The sequence below is a fragment of the Lithobates pipiens genome, unplaced genomic scaffold (genome assembly GCF_037356315.1).
Source record: "Lithobates pipiens isolate NorthernLeopardFrog02 unplaced genomic scaffold, aLitPip1_a1.2 Scaffold_3, whole genome shotgun sequence".
In the NCBI taxonomy this organism is placed as follows: Eukaryota; Metazoa; Chordata; class Amphibia; order Anura; family Ranidae; genus Lithobates; species Lithobates pipiens.
In genome coordinates, this window is record NW_027507790.1 from 46540038 (window position 1) to 46562582 (window position 22545).

The following is a 22545-nucleotide window of genomic DNA, read 5'->3' on the forward strand; positions in this document are numbered from 1 at the left end:
ATTTGTGACTAATAACTGTTAGGGCAGTTAGGGTTAGCCCCCTTTAGTTCTAAGGTACCCCCCTAACCCCCCCAATAAAGGTTTAACCCCGTGATCACCCCCCGTCGCCAGTGTCACTAAGGCTGGGTTCACATTGCAGCGGTTTATGAGAACGGATGTGATTCGCACCGCACTGCAGTGCAAATCACATCCGATCTCTGTGCGATTCGAGTTCAGCTATACAGATAGTATGGCTGAATTCGTGTCGCACCCGCCGCACCCGCCGCAAACTCGCACGGGACCCTTTTTTTGGTCCGCAGCAGAATCGGATCGCATGGGTGTTCACACCATGCGATCCAAGTTTGCAGATCGCACTGCGATATGCGAACTGATCTGGGGGTGTCATTAACATTTCACTGACACTCCCAGCAGTTCGCATAGGGCAGTGTGAACTGCCGCCGGGAGGCATGCGATGCGGGAACCCGCCGCGCATTCGTGGCGTTCCCGCATCGCTCCAGTGTGAACCCAGCCTAATAAGCGATCGTTTTTCTGATCGCTGTATTAGTGTCACAGGTGACGCTAGTTAGGCAGGTAGGTATTTAGGTTCGCCGCAGCTTTTTATAGCGCCAGGGACCCCCATATACTACCGCATAAAGCCCCCTGATTGCCCCCTAGTTAACCCTTTCACCAGTGATCACCATATAACTGTTACAGGTGACGCTGGTTGGTTAGTTATTTTTTTATAGTTTCAGGGCACCCGCCATTTATTACCTAGTCTCACTAGTGTACCCCTAAATTTAGGGGTGTCTACTTTCTAAAATGGGGTCATTTGGGGGGGGGGGTTTGTGCCATCTTGGCATTTTATGGCCTTCAAAACTGTAACGCCCTTAGAAAGCCTGAAGGCGGTGCTTGGTTTTTGGGGCCCCGTACGCGGCTAGGCTCCCAAAAAGTCCCACATATGTGGTATCCCCGTACTCAGGAGAAGCAGCAGAATTTATTTTGGGGTGTCATTTCACATATGCCCATGGCATGCGTGAGCAATATATCATTTAGTGACAACTTTGTGAAAAAAAAAAAAAGTTTGTAATTTTCCCGCAACTTGTGGCAAAATATAAAATATTCCATGGACTCAACATGCCTCTCAGCAAATAGCTTGGGGTGTCTACTTTCTAAAATGGGGTCATTTGTGGGGGTTTTGTGCCATCTTGGCATTTTATGGCCTTCAAAACTGTAATAGGTAGTGAGAAGTGAACTCAAAAAATTACGCCCTTAGAAAGCCTGAAGGCGGTGCTTGGTTTTCGGGGCCCCGTACGCGGCTAGGCTCCCAAAAAGTCCCACATATGTGGTATCCCCGTACTCAGGAGAAGCAGCAGAATTTATTTTGGGGTGTCATTTCACATATGCCCATGGCATGCATGAGCAATATATCATTTAGTGACAACTTTGTGAAAAAAAAAAAAAAAAAAAAAAAGTTTGTAATTTTCCCGCAACTTGTGGCAAAATATAAAATATTCCATGGACTCAACATGCCTCTCAGCAAATAGCTTGGGGTGTCTACTTTCTAAAATGGGGTCATTTGTGGGGGTTTTGTGCCATCTTGGCATTTTATGGCCTTCAAAACTGTAATAGGTAGTGAGGCGTGAAATCAAAAATTTACGCCCTTAGAAAGCCTGAAGGCGGTGCTTGGTTTTCGGGGCCCTGTACGCGGCTAGGCTCCCAAAAAGTCCCACATATGTGGTATCCCCGTACTCAGGAGAAGCAGCAGAATTTATTTTGGGGTGTCATTTCACATACGCCCATAGCATGTGTGAGCAATATATCATTTAGTGACAACTTTGTGTAAAAAAAAAAAAAAAATTTTTTTTTTGTCATTATTCAATCGCTTGAGGCAAAAAAATAAAATATTCAATGGGCTCAACATGCCTCTTATCAATTTCCTTAGGGGGTCTACTTTCCAAAATGGGGTCATTTGGGGGGGTTTTGTACTGCCCTGTCATTTTAGCACCTCAAGAAATGAGATAGGCAGTCGTAAACTAAAAGCTGCGTAAATTCCAGAAAACGTACCTTAGTTTGTAGATGTGACAACTTTTGCGCAAACCAATAAATATACAATTATTGACTTTTTTTTTACCAAAGACATGTGGCTGAATACATTTTGGCCTAAATGTATGACTAAAATTGAGTTTATTGGATTTTTCTAATAACAAAAAGTAGAAAATATCATTTTTTTTTCAAAATTTGCGGTCTTTTTACGTTTATATCGCAAAAAATAAAAATCGCAGAGGCAATCAAATACCATCAAAAGAAAGCTCTATTTGTGGGAAGAAAAGGACGCAAATTTTGTTTGGGTACAACATTGCATGACCGCGCAATTACCAGTTAAAGCAGCGCAGTGCCAAATTGTAAAAAGACCTCTGGTCATTTACCAGCAAAATGGTCCGGTCTGAAAGTGGTTAAAAAGCATTGGCCAGAGTATTTATTTTATTTTGGCCGTTGGCATGCATTAATGCGTGAACGTGCATTTGAAAATTTATTTTACTGCCCAAACGATCCTGTCCTAAACATGCTGGCGGTGTTTTTTTTTTGTTTTTTTTTGTTTTTCAGCCTGTAAACACTTATCTTCTAAAATGCCTCTAAATGCAAATGTGTGCATGGATACCTAGGTTAACATACAGGTGCTTTTACAGGCTGAAAAATATCAATGCCAAGCACTTGTAAGAGTGATGTTTTATCTGTCCAATGTGCATGAGACCTAAACCATCCCTGTAAGTTTGAATTGGATGGATTTGAGGAAATATGTCTTGGAACTGAAGGCTTCATAAATTGAGCTCATTATGTTTTTTGTTCTGAAAGCGGACCTGCAGTTAAAATGTTACTAGTTTTGTGTAGAGTAGGGACGAGGTGAAGCTTTTATTGCTGTCTGTGTTTCCTTTTGATGATATTTTCTCTTTGATGTAAAAGTGAGGTGAGGTGGGGGGGGGGGGGGTATGGGAGAGTTGTAAACAGAACAGGTGCCCTCTCTGGGAGTTGTTCCTTTTTCCTACTGTTCCATGGACATGTCTCCGTAAAGAAGATATAGCAATAAAAACTAAATTGAGGGTCTAATCCTTATCTGCTCACATTAGAAGTAAAAAAATACAGTTTTGCCCAGAGTTCCTTTTTATAATTCTACTGATCACAGCATTGTCCTAGAGCCCTGCCAAAAACTCTAAAAGTTGTATAGTATACAAAGTGTAACCAATATACCCTGTAGTGAGTGATATGTGACATCAATCATCAAGGTGTCTACAGAGGTCTGATTGGATAGCGAAACGCGTTGGGAGGGACTATGAAGCCATGTCATATCCGGCCAGTAGAACACGGCAGCGCTTCCTGGCATTATAGCGATAAACTTGCTTTTTTTAATGGCATTCTTTTAATAAATGGTATTATAATATGTGGATCCCTCTTATGTTCCCCCTGCATGAGTAATAAGGATTGAATGTTCTGTGGTATAAGCTGTAGGAGAGGAGGAGCTGCCAGACCCTTGCAGAGACCTGGGAGGGTAATATCCACAAGCCTTTGGAGACTTTGTTGCTGAGAGGCACAAAGTCAAAAGGATCTGGTGAGTATTATAGCAGACAGAGTGGTGGGAGGAAGCACAGAAAGTTTTCAGCACTCAAGCACTTTTTTTGCATGTGCACAAATTAATTGCTCTGGGGCACTTTGAATAAGGAGCACTATAAGAGATTTTTTGCAGCACTTTATTATATATTAATGTATTTTTTTATTTTTTGATGCATGAGGATCACTTTATATATGGACATTGATTTGGACTATAAAAATACAATTGTTTGATGATACATATAATTTACTGCAGGGTATATTGGTTAAACCTTGTATGTGTAGCATGACTTCCTAAGGGACTGCTTGGAATTACCTGCTCATCTGCACTGCCATGACCTGGTGAACTCTCTGGGTTTCAACATCCTTGTACCACTGTAGAGTAATAAATCAGACATCCCTGTGTATTTATGTTCTGATGATATTTACTTGAACCAATTAAAGGAATGTTGTTACAAAGAGGAGATAATAGATCTGCTGAATTCTAGGCAACACTGCCAACTCAAGGAATTCCAAAGAGGAATTCTGAGGAATTCCTCAGTATGATATAAGATATTAGCAAATAAATAGTATGTTTATGTACACTTCCTCAAATAAATAATGCTAGCCCCTGAAAGGATACATACAGAAAACAGATTATACTGACACACTGCAGAATCTGGAACCTGGCCGGCCTTTAACTGTTACCCTAATGAGAAAGCGGGCTTAGAAGTAATAGTATAATGGCCCTTGTATCAGTAATAGCAGTAGTGTCCCCGTTGCAGATCTGATGGTCTTCGCTGGTACGTAGGAGCTCATTAACTATAATCCAATAAGGTGTAGTTGGAAGCAATAGATTTCTTGTAGTGAAGAAGGCTAAAGATTTCTAAGCACAGTGTTCAAAATAGGTTCAGTAAAGTATTCCTAAGGTAAAGATGTCTGTTTTGAAGTGTCCCAGTGAAACCTTGACAAAATGTGGGTAAAGGGTGGGCGATTGCCCTCTCACCAACCAACAGGCTGATATGATGTTTTCCAAACAGTATCTCCTGCAGGGGAACCGCCGTCTCGATCTCCCGATGTGAAGCTTGGTACACCGACTGGCAGTCGACCAGAATGGTGCTGGATGGATGCTAGATGACAAGCAGCGGCACTAGGCCCCTCCAGTACGGGTTGGAGTATGTTATGCCCTGTGGTAGGCCGTGACCCCTCTCTCTATGCACAGAGAGGTCCATCTCACATCAGGCCCAGGAGGAAGAGAGCACCGCGCGTGCTTTAGCTTCTTTTATAGCTACTCCCAGCAGTCTTCCTGATGGTAGCAAATGATCCCTGGGATATGTAGTCCAGGCGCATAATCATGTGAAGAAATTAGTCTGAGGAACTACTCATCCCACAATCCCTTTTGTTTGGCTCACAAATATGTCACCTGATAACACTGATCACTAGAGGGACATTCAATGCATTGAAATGCCGGAGGATCACTGTACTTTACGGTTGTAGTCCATATTGCTACATATACTAAACAACTTTTGGAGTTTTTGGCAGGACTCTAGGACAGCACTGTGATCAAAATAGAACTCTAACATAAGGACCATTTCTTCAGCTGAACAGCAGCAGTCATATATATAATCTCTTTTTTACACAACTTTTAGTCCCAGTGCTGTGGAATTAATAATATATATTTTATAATTGTTTTACAGGAAATTTTACATTGTTTACTATTTTGCATGAGTTTTCCAGACCGATCATTACTAATTTGCTCCTTTTTCTAGGGCTTCAGCAAAGCGTTGTAAAGAAAAGTATCTGGATGAAGCTAACCATGGTCTGGAAGGTGCAATGCAGGCTTTGGGAGACCTTAGTGAGGACAATTTCCTTCCATTACTCAGCTGCATCTTTGCCTGTCAGATGGATTCTTGCAACAGCTCCAGTTTATTCTTGAGACTTGAGAAGGTGAAAGCTAAGTTTTATTATTTCGACATGTCAGAAGAAAAAGCAAATATCTAAAATGAGGTCAATGAGCAGCTTAAAGTGGTTGTAAACTCTTTTATATATAGCCAGTGAAGTGCTAACCTCAGATGAAACAAATTCTCCTACAAGTTGTACCTGTTTTATCTGCAGCCCCTCTTCTCTACAGCCTTCAAAGTTCAGAACTTTATACAGCTTGTCTGAGCTTTCAGAAAGCAGGGGTTAGGGAGCTGAAGTTACACTCTTTAGATTTCAGTGAGAGCTGATTAGGGGAAAGGGGCACATCCCCCATCGGAGTACACAGAAACAGAGGTGAGGCTGTCAATCACATGCTGTGTGCTGGAGCTCACTCCCCACCACCTTTTTATCTCTTGGTGTCAGGAAAACCTTTTCAGGGGTTTACTCATGCTGATAGCAGAGTGAAATGACACTTAGTAGTCAGGATTGAGACAAGTTTACACTGTAGAGGGAAAAAGGAGAGAAGCCCTTGGAAGCTGCACATCCATGGTGTCCTACAGAGATGACTGGGGTGGCATCCTTAGCCTGGACTCAGAGCTGCACAATTAATCGTTAAACCACATAAATAATATTAGTCCATCAATTGGTGAACAAAATCACAAAAAAAAATTATATACAATAATTTTTATAAAAAAAATTGTATTGCTACATTGGTGGAAAAAAAACAAGATACAAAACTATAACTCAAAAAATTATAAATATTCATATGAACTTCTGAGCTTTCTCCATTCCCAGCCGATGCTTGTTACAGGGAAATGCGTTGGTTGAAGAGCTAGCTTGCAGCTGTGTCTATACTGATTTCTTTGCTCTTTATGTGCAAAACTTGGAATAAAGCAACCATTTCTACTGTACTATGAAGCTCTTTTCTGAATCTCACATATATTGGAGAAACACAAGGCAAATCAAATGGAGTCTTCGGAATCCTTTTAATTGTCCCTTTTATCTGTGGCAGAGGAGGCCATCTGGCTTTATATATTTGGATATAAAAGCACCTGTTAGCTGACATTGCAGATATCAAGGCACTGCATCAGAGGTTCATATGAATATTTTTTTGAGTTCTAGTTTTATTTCAACAATACAACATTTTATTTTTATTCTAATATATAGTAATTTTTTATTTTTTTCCACCGATTGATGGAGTAATATTATTTATGTGGTTCTCGTGTATCATATGGCTTATAACATTTCACAGTTTGTAGTTTAGGTTTGCGCAACTCCCTCCTATATATAAATCATATGTAACATGTAAATGTAAAACATTACAAATAAGTGCCTATACTGTTTAAAATCGAGTAGTACTCTGTATCACCGGGCTCAGTTGCTCTCTATTTTTGGCATTGTGATGAAAATCAGAGCCACTATACGCTGAACTGCTGACAGCCTAAAGATTTGCTGCTGCTCAGGGGCTCTGGGCTTCAGCAAAATGGCAATTTCTGGCAAGAAGAAACAAGAACAATGCTGAAGGCAATTTGCAGCACACACTAATTTTCTATCATAATAATAATGTGGGAAGTATATTCCTTACTAAAGAACATTATTATTTATGAAGTTGTTATGGGAAAAGTTCCGCTTTTTAAAAACTCATGTGCTTTGTAAGTATATAAGCCTGGTCTCCATTACCCTTTAAAGCTGGTTGTCCAGAGGATTCCTAATGTTTGTGATAACCAATATGTTTAAGGTCTATAAATGCTCATTATTGTTCCTAGGTTAACTAGGAGTCAGTACAAGAGATGCTATTGGTTTAGCCTGCAGAGTTTTTTCCAACTTTTTGGAGAGGGAAGAAAGCAGTGACCCCACTACATGTGTGATGGTCAAGTTATGCAATTTTGGAGACACCAGCAGTGAAGGATGAACATATCTCATCTTTTAACGGGGACACATCTTACTCAATGTATTTGCCTTATGTTTCTAATCAATTATTTTTTTTTTTTCCAGATAGTATTGAACATGTCTCAGAAAAAACCCTGTCTGGTGACACAGCAGAGAGAACGATTACTGATGTCCATTTTGGAGAATAAAAAGGTGAGGCGTTGAAGGTGTGCAAAATTGGGTGAATTCAGCGAGCGGTCACATTTTGCATCAATCACATGTGTTTTTGCAGCTGTGTGAAGCTTGGATGTGTTTAAAGTGGGCTCAAAAATAATACTTTGCAGCATTCCAATTCTTCTCCCTTCTACTTTATTTTATTTATTTTTTTATGTTTTTTTTTGTAATTTTTCTCAAAACTTTCTTTTAATTATTATTTATTTGTTTTTACTCTTCCTTCTGTCCACCCCCCCCCCCCTCCCCCTTCTTCTTTTTTTTTTTTTTTTTCTGGAACCTGTCCCAGCCCCACCTAGGTGAGATGAAGGACATTTCATTCTCTTCCTGTAGCATCTTTGCATACAGCACATATTCCAGGAGGCATTACTTTCCACTATTCATGACCGATGTGGCACCAGATTTCGCATATGTGCAGACAGAGATCTGGTACCTTGTCTGTTTAAATGATGTCCTATAAATGGTAGAAAGTAATGTCCCCTGGGATATGTGACGTTGGTATCCCAGGAAGCATTACATTACATTACACAGAGAACAACATATAAACAGACATGGCACCAGATCTCTGTGTGAAATCCTGAGGCTGTGGCATTGGGGGGTCAGCTACAAGAAGCAGGGACAGACAGCCAGCTCCCCCTGACATTAAAAAAGAAGATTGCAGTATAAGACAGGACATGTAGTAGATCAGTGGAAGAAAAAAAAACAATACTGGATCTTCTGGGTTTTCAAGTATATTATCACAGCAATAAAAGAGCGGTGAGGGGGGACAAGAGTGTCATTTTCATTGGGGGGGGGGGGGGGGTGGTGAAGTTTCCTAAAGTGTACCAGGGAAGGGAGAAACCAAAATTTTGGGTTGCCCCCAAAAGGTTTAGATGAAAATTTTTACATTAAGAACATTAGTTACACTTGTAGCTGTCTCAGAGGGGATTTCCTTGCACTTCCTGTTGTCTCTAAAGGACAGGAAGTCAAGGGAAATCTCACTATTTTCTCCTCTACCCAAAATGGAAGAAAACTTTGGATTTATACTTGAATTTAATAAATACGAGCACAAAAATGTATATTAAGTGTTAGTACAGGCTCAAGGCTTTTTTATTTTTTACTTAAGAGAATAAGGCGATTTTCCAAGTTCTACAAGTGTCCATACACATTATAATGGAAGTACAAAACAAATCCATCAGTTTTTAAATTCCAATGCAGTAACATAGGTCAGAGATGCCTAATGAATAAACCAATAGGCTCAAGGTATTTATCTTCATGCATTCTATACATGAAGGTAAACACTCTTCTGTATGCAGCAGCTCCCCCCCCCCCCCATACTTAACTGAGCCCCATCTCGAGCCAGCAATGTGCATGAAAGTGCCTTGGCTCTACTGCGTGTCTCCCTCATTGGCTAAGACGGCAGCACTAGCCATTGGCTACTGCTACTGTCAATCACAGCCAGTGAAGCCATTAAGTAGAGAGCGCGGACAGGGCCGAGCTGCGCTCTGTTTGTGAATGGAGGTAGGGAAGGGCCTGGAGCTTTGGCGGGGGACCCTAGGAGGATCAGGGCTGCTCTGTGCAAAACCACTGCACAGAGCAAGTAAGTATAACATGTTTGTTTTTTAAATGAAAAACAAACTTTAATGTCATTTTTTGTTTTTGCTACTATTGTATACAGTTTTTTTTTTTTATTTGGTGTGTGTGTGTGTGTATATATACTAAAAAGCATCTAAAACTGTATTTATATCATTACTCACAGGTGCTGCATGTTGGAGATCTGCAGGCAGGTACTTGTCCTTGTTGCATGGTGGTGTTCATCTAGCACATGTTTGTTTAATTTCCTATCTCATCCAGCCTCACCTTCCTTTAAATTGGAATTCACCATAAGGTGCTGTATGCATGTGATTTTGACTTGTGTTGTATGTTTTCATTTCTTTCCTCAGTTTGTATGTATTTGGAAGGAAGCCAACCAGGACGGACTTATTTTACCCAGCACCTACCTGCCTTGCTTTCAAAAGTCTCTGCAACTTTGTCTGCAGTGGTTAACGATCGTGTCTCACAAAGTGCTGAACACACTCATCTTTCTGTGAAAGTAAGATTGAGGATTTGGTACAATAACTTTTCTAGCTATACAGTAGAAAGAAAAAGTACATGAACACCTTTGGAATTGTTTTCTGCAGTAATGTACCATGAAATATAGTATGACCTGTTCCTCGTCTATGTCACAACACTAGACGCACACAATGTGCTTAAGCTAAAAACACACAAACCATTCCAATTTCTTGTGTCTTTATTGAACATGCCCATTGAACACAGTGCTGGAGAAAAAAGTAAATGAACCTACAGACTAATTACTTCAACGAAAGCTAATCGGATTCAGTAGCTTGCACAACTAGGGTCCAATTAACGAAATGAGTTTAGGGGTATGGATTAGAGCTACTTTGATAAGACCCTCAAACAGAATCTCAGAAAAAGAAAATCTGTCAAGATCCCAGACCTTAACCCCATAAAGATCCTGTGGAATGACCTCAAAAGTGCTGTTTATACCAGACACAGAGACATCCTACAAATGTGATTGAGATGAAGATGTAAAGAGGAATGGTCAAAAAATGCTCATGAACGTTGTACAGGTCTGATCCAGAGCTACCAAAAGAGCTTGTTTGAAGCCATTACTGCCAGATATTAACAAGATATGAACAATTCTAATTTGTCGTGTTTTTATTGAACACACTCGTTAAACATTGCTGGAGGAAAAGTTAACCCTTGAAGGATTAACTTCTTCCTCCAGCAATGTTTAATGAGTGTGTTCAATCAAGACAGAATTGTGTTATTTTAAGCACATTGGGGTTAATTTACTAAAAGTGGAGCGTGCAAAGTCTGATGCAGCTCTGCATAGAAACCAATCAGCTTCCAGATTTTATTGTCAAAGCTTAACTGAACAAGCTGAAGTTAGAAGCTGATTGGCTACCATGCACCACTGCACCAGATTTTACACTTTCCAGATTTAGTAAATCAACCCCATTGTATTTGTCTATCTTTGTGCCTTAGGATGAGGATCAGATCACATTTATGGAAAATAACAGCAGAAAAACAGTCAATTTCAAGTGGTTTTCTTGCTTTTTTCTTTTCCACTGTATTTGTGCATCAAAACATATAAGTGCATTAAACCCTAACAGTAATCCTGTCTTATTTGCTAAATGTTGGTATATTAAATCATTAAAATTGAATGTTGTATCTGTCTGGTAAGTCCAACAAAAAATACCTCTTGATCATACCACAGGTCTTGTGAGCTGATAACTTTCTGCCTCTGCTGACTGTTATCGGTTATCATTGTTCCAGAACAGAACACATCCACCTATGTTATGCTCATGTAGTCCTGTACTAGGTTATCCTATTTATCAATAGCTACAAGTGAGGTGAGTGAGCATTCCCACCCTAGCACAGGACGAAGCCAGTGTTACTGGGAGGATCACCAGGTGAAAATTAAGTTTAACAACTTGGGAAAAAATAAAACTAATGCAGCTGTCACATTTTAAAGTGACTCCTAAACTCTGGTAAAAATCAATCCAAATCTGTATTCCTAACTCAAAAAGTAGCTTGTATTGCTCTCAGCTTCCTCTAAATCTGACAATGCTTTATTTTTTTTATTTTTTGGGGGGAGAAATCTGAAAGTTTTGTAAATGGTAAAAAAAAAAAGTGATAACTTACTCCTCACATTTAACATTACGTAATTGTCTTTTGTGTTTTCTATTTTGTTTTTAAACCACATGTGTTTTCTTATAGTTGTGCCTTCAGCTGTTTAGGGAAGTAGCAGAGAATGTTAGTCCATTCATTTGGAAATCTGCTGATATCCCGAATCCCCTTGAAAGCATTCTGGAATACCTTCTGCATATAGTTACAAACCAGGTAACTAATATTGCTGGTACTTACAAACCAGTCAGCCAAAAATTGTGTTCACAATCGGAAAATATGCCGTGATTAGTTGGTGATCTGTAATAAAGACATATGTTGTGAAATGTTTAACGCAGACAAGACACACATTAGACCAAGTCTGAAGTCTTTAATTCCTCTTTACATGTATTTTTAATGCATGCAGTGTAAGCATGTCTGCATTTGTCTTGAATTATGCCGGCCATAGATGGATTGAATGTTGGCCGGTTATATGAAGGTTAACTGAGTGACTTTGGAATAGAGTACAAATATTCTTAATGCATTTTTAATTGAATTAACTCTAGTCCTAGGGCCGGTGTATAATATTTTTTACAAAAAAAATCTGTAACCTAGTTTGTTTTAACTTGCTTTGACTGGGCTGCTAATGCCTATTTACTAATAATCTCCTTTTCTAGAATTTTACTCAAGATGTCAGGCTGTTGGCAGGGACAGCTGTGGCCTCTCTTGCAAATACAGGGCCAGTTGTGGAGTCTGCCGCTCAAGCTGCCATGAACCTTGTACAGCAGATGACACATGGTGAGTTAGTCATGATTGCATTTTTTAAGATTGTCAAAACAGGGATGCAGTGTACAATGTGCTTGTTGACTCTTCTCATATAAGTAATAACAAAACCCATTAAGAAAGGTTATATTATGTCCCCAGAGGCTTCCTTGTCACCTGATAGCATCCTTCAACCTCAAAAAACCTAGAAAAAAAGAAAAAAGAAATTGGTCATTTCTTTCCAATGACAGTGGCCCTTTACCACATGATCGCATCATCCAATGAGGTTGTCCTGGTGCTTCAGGGCCTTCAAAAGTGCAATGGGTAGTCAAGAAATTAGATGTGTAATTTATGTCCCTAGAACATATGTGGCCAGGCTGTGAAAAACTCTCACATGTGGTATTGCCATTCTATGCATTAAGGTAAAAAACCTTAGTTTAGTAGCCTCCACAGCACCCCCTAATTACCCGAGTACCATCTCTCTCCGGTGATGTCCAGGACTCTCCTCCTCCTGATTGGCTGAGACACAGCAGTGGTGCCATTGGCTCCCGTGGCTGTCAGTCAAAATCAGTTAACCAATCAGAAGAGAGGGGGTGGGGCTCCATGGGTGAATGGACACACGGAGCTGTGAATCGGCTCGGGTGCCCCCATAGCAAGCTGCTTGCTGTGGAGGCACTCGACAGGAGGGAGGAGCCAGGAGCAGTGAAGAGGGACCTGAGAAGAAGAGGATTGAGGCTGCTCTGTGCAGTTGGTTTTGCACAGGAGGAGGTAAGTATAACATGTTTGTTATTTATTTATTTTTAAATGAGACTTTACAATCATTTAAGTCCAGCTTCTTGTATTAATTTCTTAAGTCACTTGTTCATTACTAATTGTAATCTAAAAGGTATTGCACGTTATGTTTACTTTACAGGCTGTGGTGATGTGCAGTTTGGAATGCTAAATGTGTCTCTCCCTCATCCCCCTGTGGATAAAGTAGGGCTGCTTGCACTGTTGCGGGGGCTCCTCACTTGTGGTCGCGAAGACCTTCTTACCTGTGTCTTGCATTCTCCCTACCAGGTAACAGCAGCCTTGAATGTATTGCCTTATACTATATAAACCAACATTAAAGTAATGTGGTTCTTACAGGCCACAAGTAATAACATTAATAAAATCTGTGTCCTTTTTCACTGCTACTGCTGCTTATCTGCACAGGAAAGGCGCAAGCAGCAAATTTACACCTAAGACTTTGGGCTCTAGTGCTTCTGCTGAAAACAAATCTCAATGTGTCATAGTTGGGCATATGAGAGATATGTTTGTTATCAAGCTGTACTTACCAGTCTGTTAGTTCATAAGCTATTCAATAGGGAGAGTGCAGTCCTGAGGAGAAGGCACATAAAATGGGCGGCTGGATATAATAATAAAAAGCTGGGACATTTCAACATTAAAGCGGTAGTAAACAAAAAACAAATTTCTCCCTGCAAATCAAGACCATAATGTGCTATTATGCATCGCATACTAGAAAATTATGAGAGACTTGCATTACCTTAAAACAAAGCTCTCCAGCAGCACACTGACAAGGCTTTCATCTTTATCAAGTCTTTTAGGTTTACAGGCTCCAGACGTTTTAATGCTGAGCCACGATAACGTGACGTCACCAGTTGCTACTGAAGTAAATATCTGCTAAACAGTGCACATTTAGGAGATCTTTATTGTACCTGCAGGTAAGCCTTATTATAGGTTTACCTGTAGGTATAAACAATCAGTTTACTACCACTTTAAGTGCCTCCAGACAGTAGTGCAGATATTTGCTTTGGGGAGGATGAGAATGGATGCAGATTCTGTTACATTGCATATACCGTATTTATCGGAGTATAACACGCACCCCAAGTTTAGGGGGGAAGTTTAAGGAAAAAAACTTACATTTAAATGCCCATCAATGCAGCATTATCAGTGTCCATCTGCAGCCTTGTCAGTGTCATATGCAGCTTTGTCATGCAGCCTTGTCCATCATTTGCAGCTTTGTCATGCAGCCTTGTCCATCGTTGTACCCTTGTCAGTGTCAATTACAGCCTTGTCAGTTTTTTATTTGCAGCTTTTTTTTATTTATTTTTTTATTTTTTAAACGTGGCCGCCAAGATGCAGAGCCGGATCTCCTGTGTATCTCGGCGGCGCGCGGTAGTTCTCAGCCGCTTTCGGGCCATTCTCGTCAGCTTTCAGCCACCTTCAACAGTGGAGGATCGGCGTATAACACGCACCCGCAATTTTTTCCCCTGATTTTAAGGGGAAAAAAGTGTGTGGTATACACTAATTAAATACGGTAAATGGTTCATGAGCGCATCAAGCACAACCATACAAAACAATTGCATGTGAGTGGAGGGAACCACTTGGTTCAGGCTCACTCTACTAGCTGAAGTCTAATACAGGGTAAATGCAGGAGCCTCTGAGTTAGACTATAAAGTGTGTATTAATAAAAAAACGCATAGTAACTTACATCTAGGTAAACAAGGAAGGGTACATCTGTGGGTAAACGCTCTGTAGGGCATCCATTACACTGGTCAGTAGAAAGTATGCTGTCTGTGGGCTCTCCCAGCCGGCAGGAAGATGGAGCATGCATTCCTCCCACCACTAAGGTGCGCCAGCCCAGAAACATGTCGCTCTCAAGCCTGTGAGGTCATCCCCTTTAACACTGTGATCCAGGAAGTGTTCCAAGCCTTTCTCCAGCTTTCCACCATCATACCATCTTCCTGCCGGCCGGGAGAGCCCACAGAGCATCTGAGACAGCATACTTTCTACTCACCAGTGTGATGGATGCCCACAGATGTACCCTTCCTTGTTTACCTAGATGTAAGTTACTATGTGTTTTTATTAATACACACTTTACAGTCTCTCAAATGCGCCTGCATTTGTTTTTCTAGCATTAAGGAGATGTTTGAAAAGGGATTTATGATAACTTTTCATTGGTAAGAGGGTAAGGTTAAGTAGAACCGCAGCTAGCTTGTCTTGTAGGGAGATATCTGTGAATTTCTGCATGAGCTTAAGCACTGGTTGCCAAAAAGTTAAGCGCACAGGACAATCCCAGGAAGTATGTAAAGAGGGTGCCTGAGTGTAGTGCAGGGGTTCTGTACTTGAACGTCACTATTTCATATGTGGTCTCTTGATATTTGCAACATAGAGAAGATTTCTGTGCGAAAAAGAGTATGCGTTCTTTTTGGAGTATGTATGTATGTATGTATGTATGTATATATGTATATAAATAAATATATATATATAAATAAATATATATATATTTTTTTTTTCTGTGAACTGCTGATCAATGATGATCTAGTCTGGCGGGTGGTCTATGTAACGGTTAAAGCGGAGGTCCACCCTAAAGTGGACCTTCCGCTCATCGGAACCCTCCCCCCCTCCGGTGCCACAATCGGCACCTTTCAGGGGGGAGGGGGGTGCAGTTACCTGGATAATCCAGGTAACTGCACCCACTTCCGGGACAGCTCTCTGCGGAAAGGGGCGTAACTTACGCCCCTTTCCGCAAGTGCCCGCCCCTTCCCGCAAGTGCCCCGCTGCCTGCTGGGAAACACACAGCTCCCAGAGGCAGCGGGGAGCGTCCTTATTGCGCAGCGCAATTCGCGCATGCGCAGTAGGGAACCGGGAAATGAAGCCGAAAGGCTCCATTTCCTGATTCCCATACCCAAGATGGCGGCGGCAGGACCCGACAGACGACCTAGCGATCGGCTTCGGGTGCCGACATCGCGGGCGCGCTGGACAGGTAAGTGTCACTATTTTAAAAGTCAGCAGCTGCAGTATTTGTAGCTGCTGGCTTTTAAAAAAAAAAAAAAAAAACGCGCAGTCCCGGTGGACTCCCGCTTTAAAGACATTAACCACTGTTGGACGTAATTACGAATGTGGGATAGTTTTGGAGACACCCCCTTAACCGAATGTTCTGCCTGCAGCTGCAATTCTGCAAGTCATCCTGAAGTAGGTGCAGCTGTATGATTTGGTCAGTAAGTTCAGAGTGGGAAGTCTGTAGGGTTTGCACAGATTGGGACATTACATCCTGTTCCTGTGCTATCACAGTAACACTGGAGTCCAGCACAGACACATCCTGCCTGATAGTTTGTATTTTACCCTTCATGGCTGTCTCAATTCTCTGAACAAGGGATTCCAAATAAGCTCTTGTTGGTAGCTGCTGCAAAAAAGTTTTTGTTCAGAGGAAGTATTGAGAGGGAGACCCTGTGGTTGAAGTGGGCTACAGAGTGTACTCGCTGTGGTCTGATGTTTAGGTATCAACCTCTGCCCCTTCATGTATTCTGGGCTGAAACAGAGCACTGGATGGGATGAGAGGAGAAGGAGAAGCGGAGAGCACTGGGCTGAGCTAAACATCCTCCATGTGGGGAGGCTGCCAACGATCTGGGGGGTGAGAAAGGTGGCATTGTGTGGTCATCGGTCATCCATGGACGAGGATTAGGAACACTGATGACCTACACTGTGTCTGTAGCTGCATCACGGGCCGGCACTATCTTGACAGCTGGTGTGGAGCCCGCCTGCTGAAATGGCTGCAAGAAGCTGCCCATGCTGGTTTCAGGAACGGGTGAGTGTCGGGTCGGGTTCCCCAGATGTCCAAGGAGACAGGAAGGCATGGGTAATGCTCGGTGATGGATCATTGTATAGCTGCAGGAGAGTCGCCATCCAGGAGCCTTGTGAAGATGTCTTCACACTGCCATTCCTAGGCCGCGCCCCAACCTACACTTTCAATTGCTGCCCTTCCCTGACCTTAAAGGAGTTGTAAAGGCAGAAGTTTTTTTTTTTATCTTAATACATCCATCACCTATGCATTAAGATAAAACCTTCTTTGTGTAGCAGCCCCTCAGCAACCCCCCCCCCCCCCTAATTGTCTACCTGAGCCCCTTCTCTCTCCAGTCCACAATCCTCTCAGCCATTCAGGACGCTCCTCCTTCTGATTGGTTGAGACAGAGCAGTGGCGCCATTGGTTCCTGTGGCTTTCAAAGTCAGTCAGCCAATCAGAAGAGAGAGGGCAGGGCCAGTCCAGGGCTCCATGTCTGAATGGATACACAGAGCTCTGACTCTGCTTGGGTTGCCCCCTGTAGCTGGCTGAGGGGCACTCAAAGGAGGGAAGGGCCAGAAGCACAGAAGAGGGAACCGAGAAGGAGGATCTAGGCAGCTCTGTGCAAAACCAACTGCACAGAGGAGGTAAATATAACTCGTTTTATAAAAAATAAAAAATATAAAAAAGCCTTTGCAATCACTTTTTAAAGTTGTTGCAAACCTCTAAAATGAAAATGAACAGAGCAATATCCCTCTATAGCAGCCTTTCTCAAACTTTTCAACACAGAGGAACCTTTGAAATAGTTCTCCGGTCTCGGGGAACCCCTGCTAAAAATTAGAAATCTACAACATAATACATTAGTGCGATGGTCAGTTGGAAGAATTGTCTTTACACTTGTGAACATTGGGAAGAATTACCTCCTTACAGATAGCTAAAAAGATCAATGGTGTCAGTGGGAACTTATCTGAGGGGCAGAAATTGCCCAATGCTGAAGGAACCCCTAGCAACCTCTGGAGGAACCCTAGGGTTCTACGGAACCCTGGTTGAGAATTACTGCTCTATAGTATGCACTTACCTAGCACTGAGTGGGATTTCTGCCTCCTCTCTATTCTCTCTATCTGAATTAGTCACTTCTGACAAGTTATTCCCCCTCAGCACACAGAAGGTGATTTACAGTGAGATTGTGTAGAGGGGGTGTGTCCTTTTCCTTCACTCAGGTCTCAGTTTAGACTCGGCTCCCTGCTCTGTGACCTCTGATCCCCCACCCTCTGCCTTCTGGAGCTGAGGAAAAGCTTTTGATCTGTGTTTTAAGCATCTGTAGAGGAGAAGAGGGCCACAGATAGAGATGAAACAAGATCCTGCTTATCACCTGAGGCTAGTCACTTCAATGGGTATGTGTAAGTGTTAATATATAGCCTATGTATTGTCTTCACAGGACTTGACTATGTTGGAGTGCCTTCTTCCTGCCATAGACTCTTTATGTGAAAGACATACTGAGCAGTACTACAGTTTTCAAGGTAAATATTTAAATGGGTAAATACTTTAATGCTAAGGTCGCAACATGCACTTATGTGTTTTTTTTTTTTTTTCATTAAAACAGTGTTTTGCCTCTGGTTACAATGTGTGCGCAAGCAAACCACTACTCTTCACAAAATCAGAGGAAAGCTTCTGGTGAAAGACGAGACAGACACCACCTCTGTTGTCACCAGACTTCTGTGGGTCGGAGCCGACATACAGGTAATAAATTCAGTCTTACAAAAATTTTGTCATGCTAGCCACATACACTGCTGGGTCCACAAAGACCACAATTATACCTGATGTCGTAGCCTAGATGTAGATGTTTAAAAAATTGCCCTTTTTGCTGTTGCTGCCGCCAGGTAACATTAGTATCTGTACCTGTAATTTTCAATGTATAAATGGGTGGAGTGAAATATTAACTTTTGGCCTAACTATTAAGTGTAAGAACAGAAAAATCATGTTGAAAAATCATGCATAATGTTGCAATGAGCCTTTGAACCTGCTAGAAAATGTACTAATGTACTAATCCAGGAAGAATTAATTTCCTAGCACAGCCCTCTCTACTTCTGGGATTTTTTAATTTTACTCTCTGTGATGGCCCAGCTCCTCTGACCCTTCGTCACCTCCCTACATAACCATTTGTTTATCTGCCCGGGGAGGTTGCAGACAGCTGACAGGAGGATCACATGGACACAGGCAAAGATAGGCAAGGAAGCGGCTGGCATACTGTTGGCTGTAGCGTGCTGTTCCCTGCCGGCCCCTCCTCCTCCCCCCCCTCCTGTCCTTCCCAAGTGGTTGTATGTGACATCATCTGGAGTGGACAGGATAGGAGGAGGGGCTGGCGGGGAACAGCATGCCACTGGAGGAGTTATGAGACCTGGAAGAGTTTCTGGAGCCAGAAGAAAGCCGGTGCTGTAGTGTGCCCAGATGTGTCCCCCACAATGAGCCCAACAATCTGTCCCATGCAATGTGCCCTGTCCCATATTATGTGCCCTGCTGTACCCTGATTCCCCCTCATGTAGTGTGCTCTCCTGAGCCCCTGTACTCTGCCCTGCTGCCCGCCACACACTGTTTATCTCAAGTTGGATCCAGAATGGATCATCTCTGCAGAAAAAGCACAAGTTTCACATTAAATGGGTACGTTTTAATATTCTTTTATTTAATACTATTTCTACAAATAGATGTTATCGAGCTCACTGATCATACCAATGTTCGGTGACCTGCAGATGTAAACATTATTTCAGCGGTTCCTCAAGATCCCAAACCTTTTTGCAATTGGTTCCTTGAAGGCAAAAAGATTGAGAAACAATGCTATGGAGTGTCACATGAGTGACTGCTCTGAGCCTGCTGGGGCTGATATTTCATCCAAAGTTGCAGCACCAAACGGCAGTCTATGCGAGGTAGGCGTTTACTGGTAATTATCGTGAATAAAATATATAAAATGCACATAGTCATTCAGAAAGACCTCCTTTTTTTTTTTTTTTTTTTTTTTTTTTATTGAAATCGGTTGTGTGACAACAGGGTCCCTGTAAGATGGCCTTATTTGTAGTTTTTAAGGTGATACAACTAGTTGAGACTTCCCTTGTGATTATCAGTGTATTAATACATTGATGGTAACAAATGTCAGAAGAAATGCAGAAAGAGAAACCTGTACATTTGAAAACGGACTATTAAAGAGCTATCAAACACTTTTTTTTAAGTGTATTTCCACCTTTGCAGTTAAAGTTAAGAACCCCCCCGTGTGTGTGTGTGTGTGTGTGTGTGTGTGTGTGTGTGTGTTCCCACAGACCAGGCAGGATTTATCCGTAACAGGGAGGCATGGGATAACACGAGTAGGACGATAGATGTAATAGCAAGGGTCAAACGCCTTAATATCCCATTCATCCTGCTGTCCACAGATGCCGAAAAGGCCTTCGACAGGGTGGACTGGATGTTTCTACTAGCCACTCTGCGACACCTTGGGATGCCGACCTCCATCCTTTCCTTGATAGCTGCCATTTACTCTTCCCCCACGGCTTCGGTTAGAGTAAACGGAATAGCTTCGAACTCTTTTAAAATAAATAATGGCACAAGACAGAGGTGCCCACTCTCCCCACTACTCTTTATACTTGACTTTGGAACCCCTATTGCAACACATTAGACTTAACCCTGACCTAAAAGGACTGGAAACAAGCACATACCATCATAAAATTGCGGCTTACACAGACGACCTGCTGTTTTACATCTTGGAACCGCACACCTCTCTCCCGATACTCTTATCAGCTATACGCCAACATGGGGACTTGTCAAATTTTAAAATTAACCTGCAAAAATCAGAGGCGCTTAATGTCTCCCTTTCTCCTAGTGCACAGACTCACCTTAGTGGCAACTTTCCTTTCCGGTGGTCCCCCAGGGCAATTGAATACCTAGGCACCAAGATTCCTTCGAATTTACAACTTATCTACCAACTTACCTTACAGCCCCTCATGGGCATTTTTTTTCTCAGACTTGGATAGATGGAGAGGTCTTAGCGGTCTCATGGTTCCACAAGTTATGGGTCCACCTGGAAATTGAAACAGTGCAAATTGAAACAGTGCCTTTTCCCCTTGAAGGTTTGCCATTAAGTGGGATTAGATTCTCCAGATTCTCCGCTCCACACCCTTTAATAGAACTCAGCAGATATTATGAGAAAGCAGGAACGTCCAGCTTCCCCTCTCCTTTAACTATAATTGGACACCCAGACTCTTCACCGGGTATCTCTGATAGATTCTTCCGGCCCCACCCAGACCAGAGGTTAATCAGAGCCTCCTCTTTTGTTGGACCCTCTGGTGTGACCTCTCAGACCTATATCCTAGCTCGGGTTCCTCCATATTGGGGAGATGGAGCATTTTGCAACTCTCACACTTCCTCCGATCCCTCCCGGAAGCCAGTGGATTCCACAGACAGCTGACGCCATTTGAAGACATATGTCTGGGAGAGGAGCCTATACGGAAAACCCTTTCATGCTCTTACAACATCTTGCTTACAAACACATCCCAACATGACCCCCAATACCTGGGGAAGTGGGAGAGGGACCTTAACACCACGTTCATGAAAGACCAAAAGAATCGCATACCGTATTTGCCGGCATATAAGACGACCCCCTATTTTTCAAGTGAAAACATAGGTTTTGGGCAATACTCGCGGTATAAGACTACCCCCCTTCTGAGGCAACACCATTTAAAAAAAACTTTAGAACCATTAAAAAACACAAAGCAAGAATGCCAACTACTCATCCGCCATGCTGTGATATGTCATAAAGTAAATCAAACAATAACACAAACCGAGATCTATTGAATGCCACAACTCTGGAAAGTAGAATTTTTCACTAACCAAACCTATACCATTTTTGGGTTACATTCTATGGGAATTGATTTACCTGTCCCTCTTGGGTGCCTGGGACCTCAAAGGCACACAGCGGAATGTATAGTAGTAGGAGATCAGGGAAGTATGGTGAGCGGTGTATTCTTTTAATGAATACAACGCCTGCTTGGATTGGCTGAGGCGCTCTCTCTCTCTCTCTCTCCCTCTCTCCCTCTCTCCCTCTCTCCCTCTCTCCTTCTCCCTCCTCCCTCCTCCCTCCTCCCTCCTCCCTCCTCCCTCCTCCCTCCTCCCTCCTCCCTCCCTCCTCCCTCCTCCCTCCTCCCTCCTCCCTCCTCCCTCCTCCCTCCTCCCTCTCTCCTCTCTCCTCTCTCCTCTCTCCTCTCTCCTCTCTCCTCTCTCCTCTCTCCTCTCTCCTCTCTCCTCTCTCCTCTCTCCTCTCTCCTCTCTCCTCTCTCCTCTTCTTCTCTCTTCTTCTCTTCTTCTCTCTTCTCTCTTCTTCTCTTCTTCTCCTCCCTCCTCCCTCTCCCCTCTCTCCTCCCTCCTCCCTCCTCCCTCCTCTCTCCTCCCTCTCTCCTCTCTCCTCTCTCCTCTCTCCTCTCTCCTCTCTCCTCTCTCCTCTCTCCTCTCTCCTCTCTCCTCTCTCCTCTCTCCTCTCTCCTCTCTCCTCTCTCCTCTCTCCTCTCTCCTCTCTCCTCTCTCCTCTCTCCTCTTCTTCTTCTCTTCTTCTCTTCTTCTCTTCTTCTCTTCTTCTCTCTCTTCTTCTCTTCTTCTCTCTTCTCTCTTCTCTCTTCTTCTCTTCTTCTCTCTTCTTCTCTCTTCTTCTCTCTTCTCTCTCTCCTCTCTCCCCCCCCCCCTCCCTCCATGCAGACTACTCGATTGGCAGAGGTTGTTACTCCAATCCACGCAGGCTCTGTATTCATTAATAGAATACATCGCTTGTCGGGATTGGCTCAGCGGCGTATACTGTTTGTAGCTGAAGCCACATACAGTATTAGCAGACATTTGGGGGCTGACATCCATCGGGCAGCATTGTATACCTGGCGTATAAGACGACCCCCGATTTATTTATTTTTTTATTTTATTTTTTTGGGCATTTTTAAGTGTAAAAGGTAGTCTTATACGCCAGAAAATACAGTACTTTTTTTTTT

The 22545-nt window shown here is 42.5% G+C and overlaps 1 protein-coding gene across 4 annotated transcripts in view; it reads left to right on the plus strand.

Moving 5' to 3' along the window:
* The window catches only part of LOC143940355 (tRNA (32-2'-O)-methyltransferase regulator THADA-like), a 67652-nt gene that overhangs the window by 4259 nt on the left and 40848 nt on the right, over positions 1-22545 (plus strand). For 3 of the 4 annotated variants that reach the window (XR_013263859.1, XM_077461614.1, XM_077461612.1), the window contains exons 2-10: positions 5331-5508; positions 7477-7563; positions 9320-9347; positions 9504-9652; positions 11344-11466; positions 11907-12027; positions 12905-13050; positions 17973-18054; positions 18138-18274. Coding sequence is in view for 3 of the 4 variants with exons in the window: in XM_077461614.1 (XP_077317740.1) it covers positions 5331-5508; positions 7477-7563; positions 9320-9347; positions 9504-9652; positions 11344-11466; positions 11907-12027; positions 12905-13050; positions 17973-18054; positions 18138-18274 (1051 nt within the window). In the remaining variant the exon portion in view is untranslated. Of the gene's footprint in view, positions 1-5330; positions 5509-7476; positions 7564-9319; positions 9348-9503; positions 9653-11343; positions 11467-11906; positions 12028-12904; positions 13051-17972; positions 18055-18137; positions 18275-22545 lie in introns of those variants that run through there. The other variant, XM_077461613.1, reaches the window with a different exon arrangement.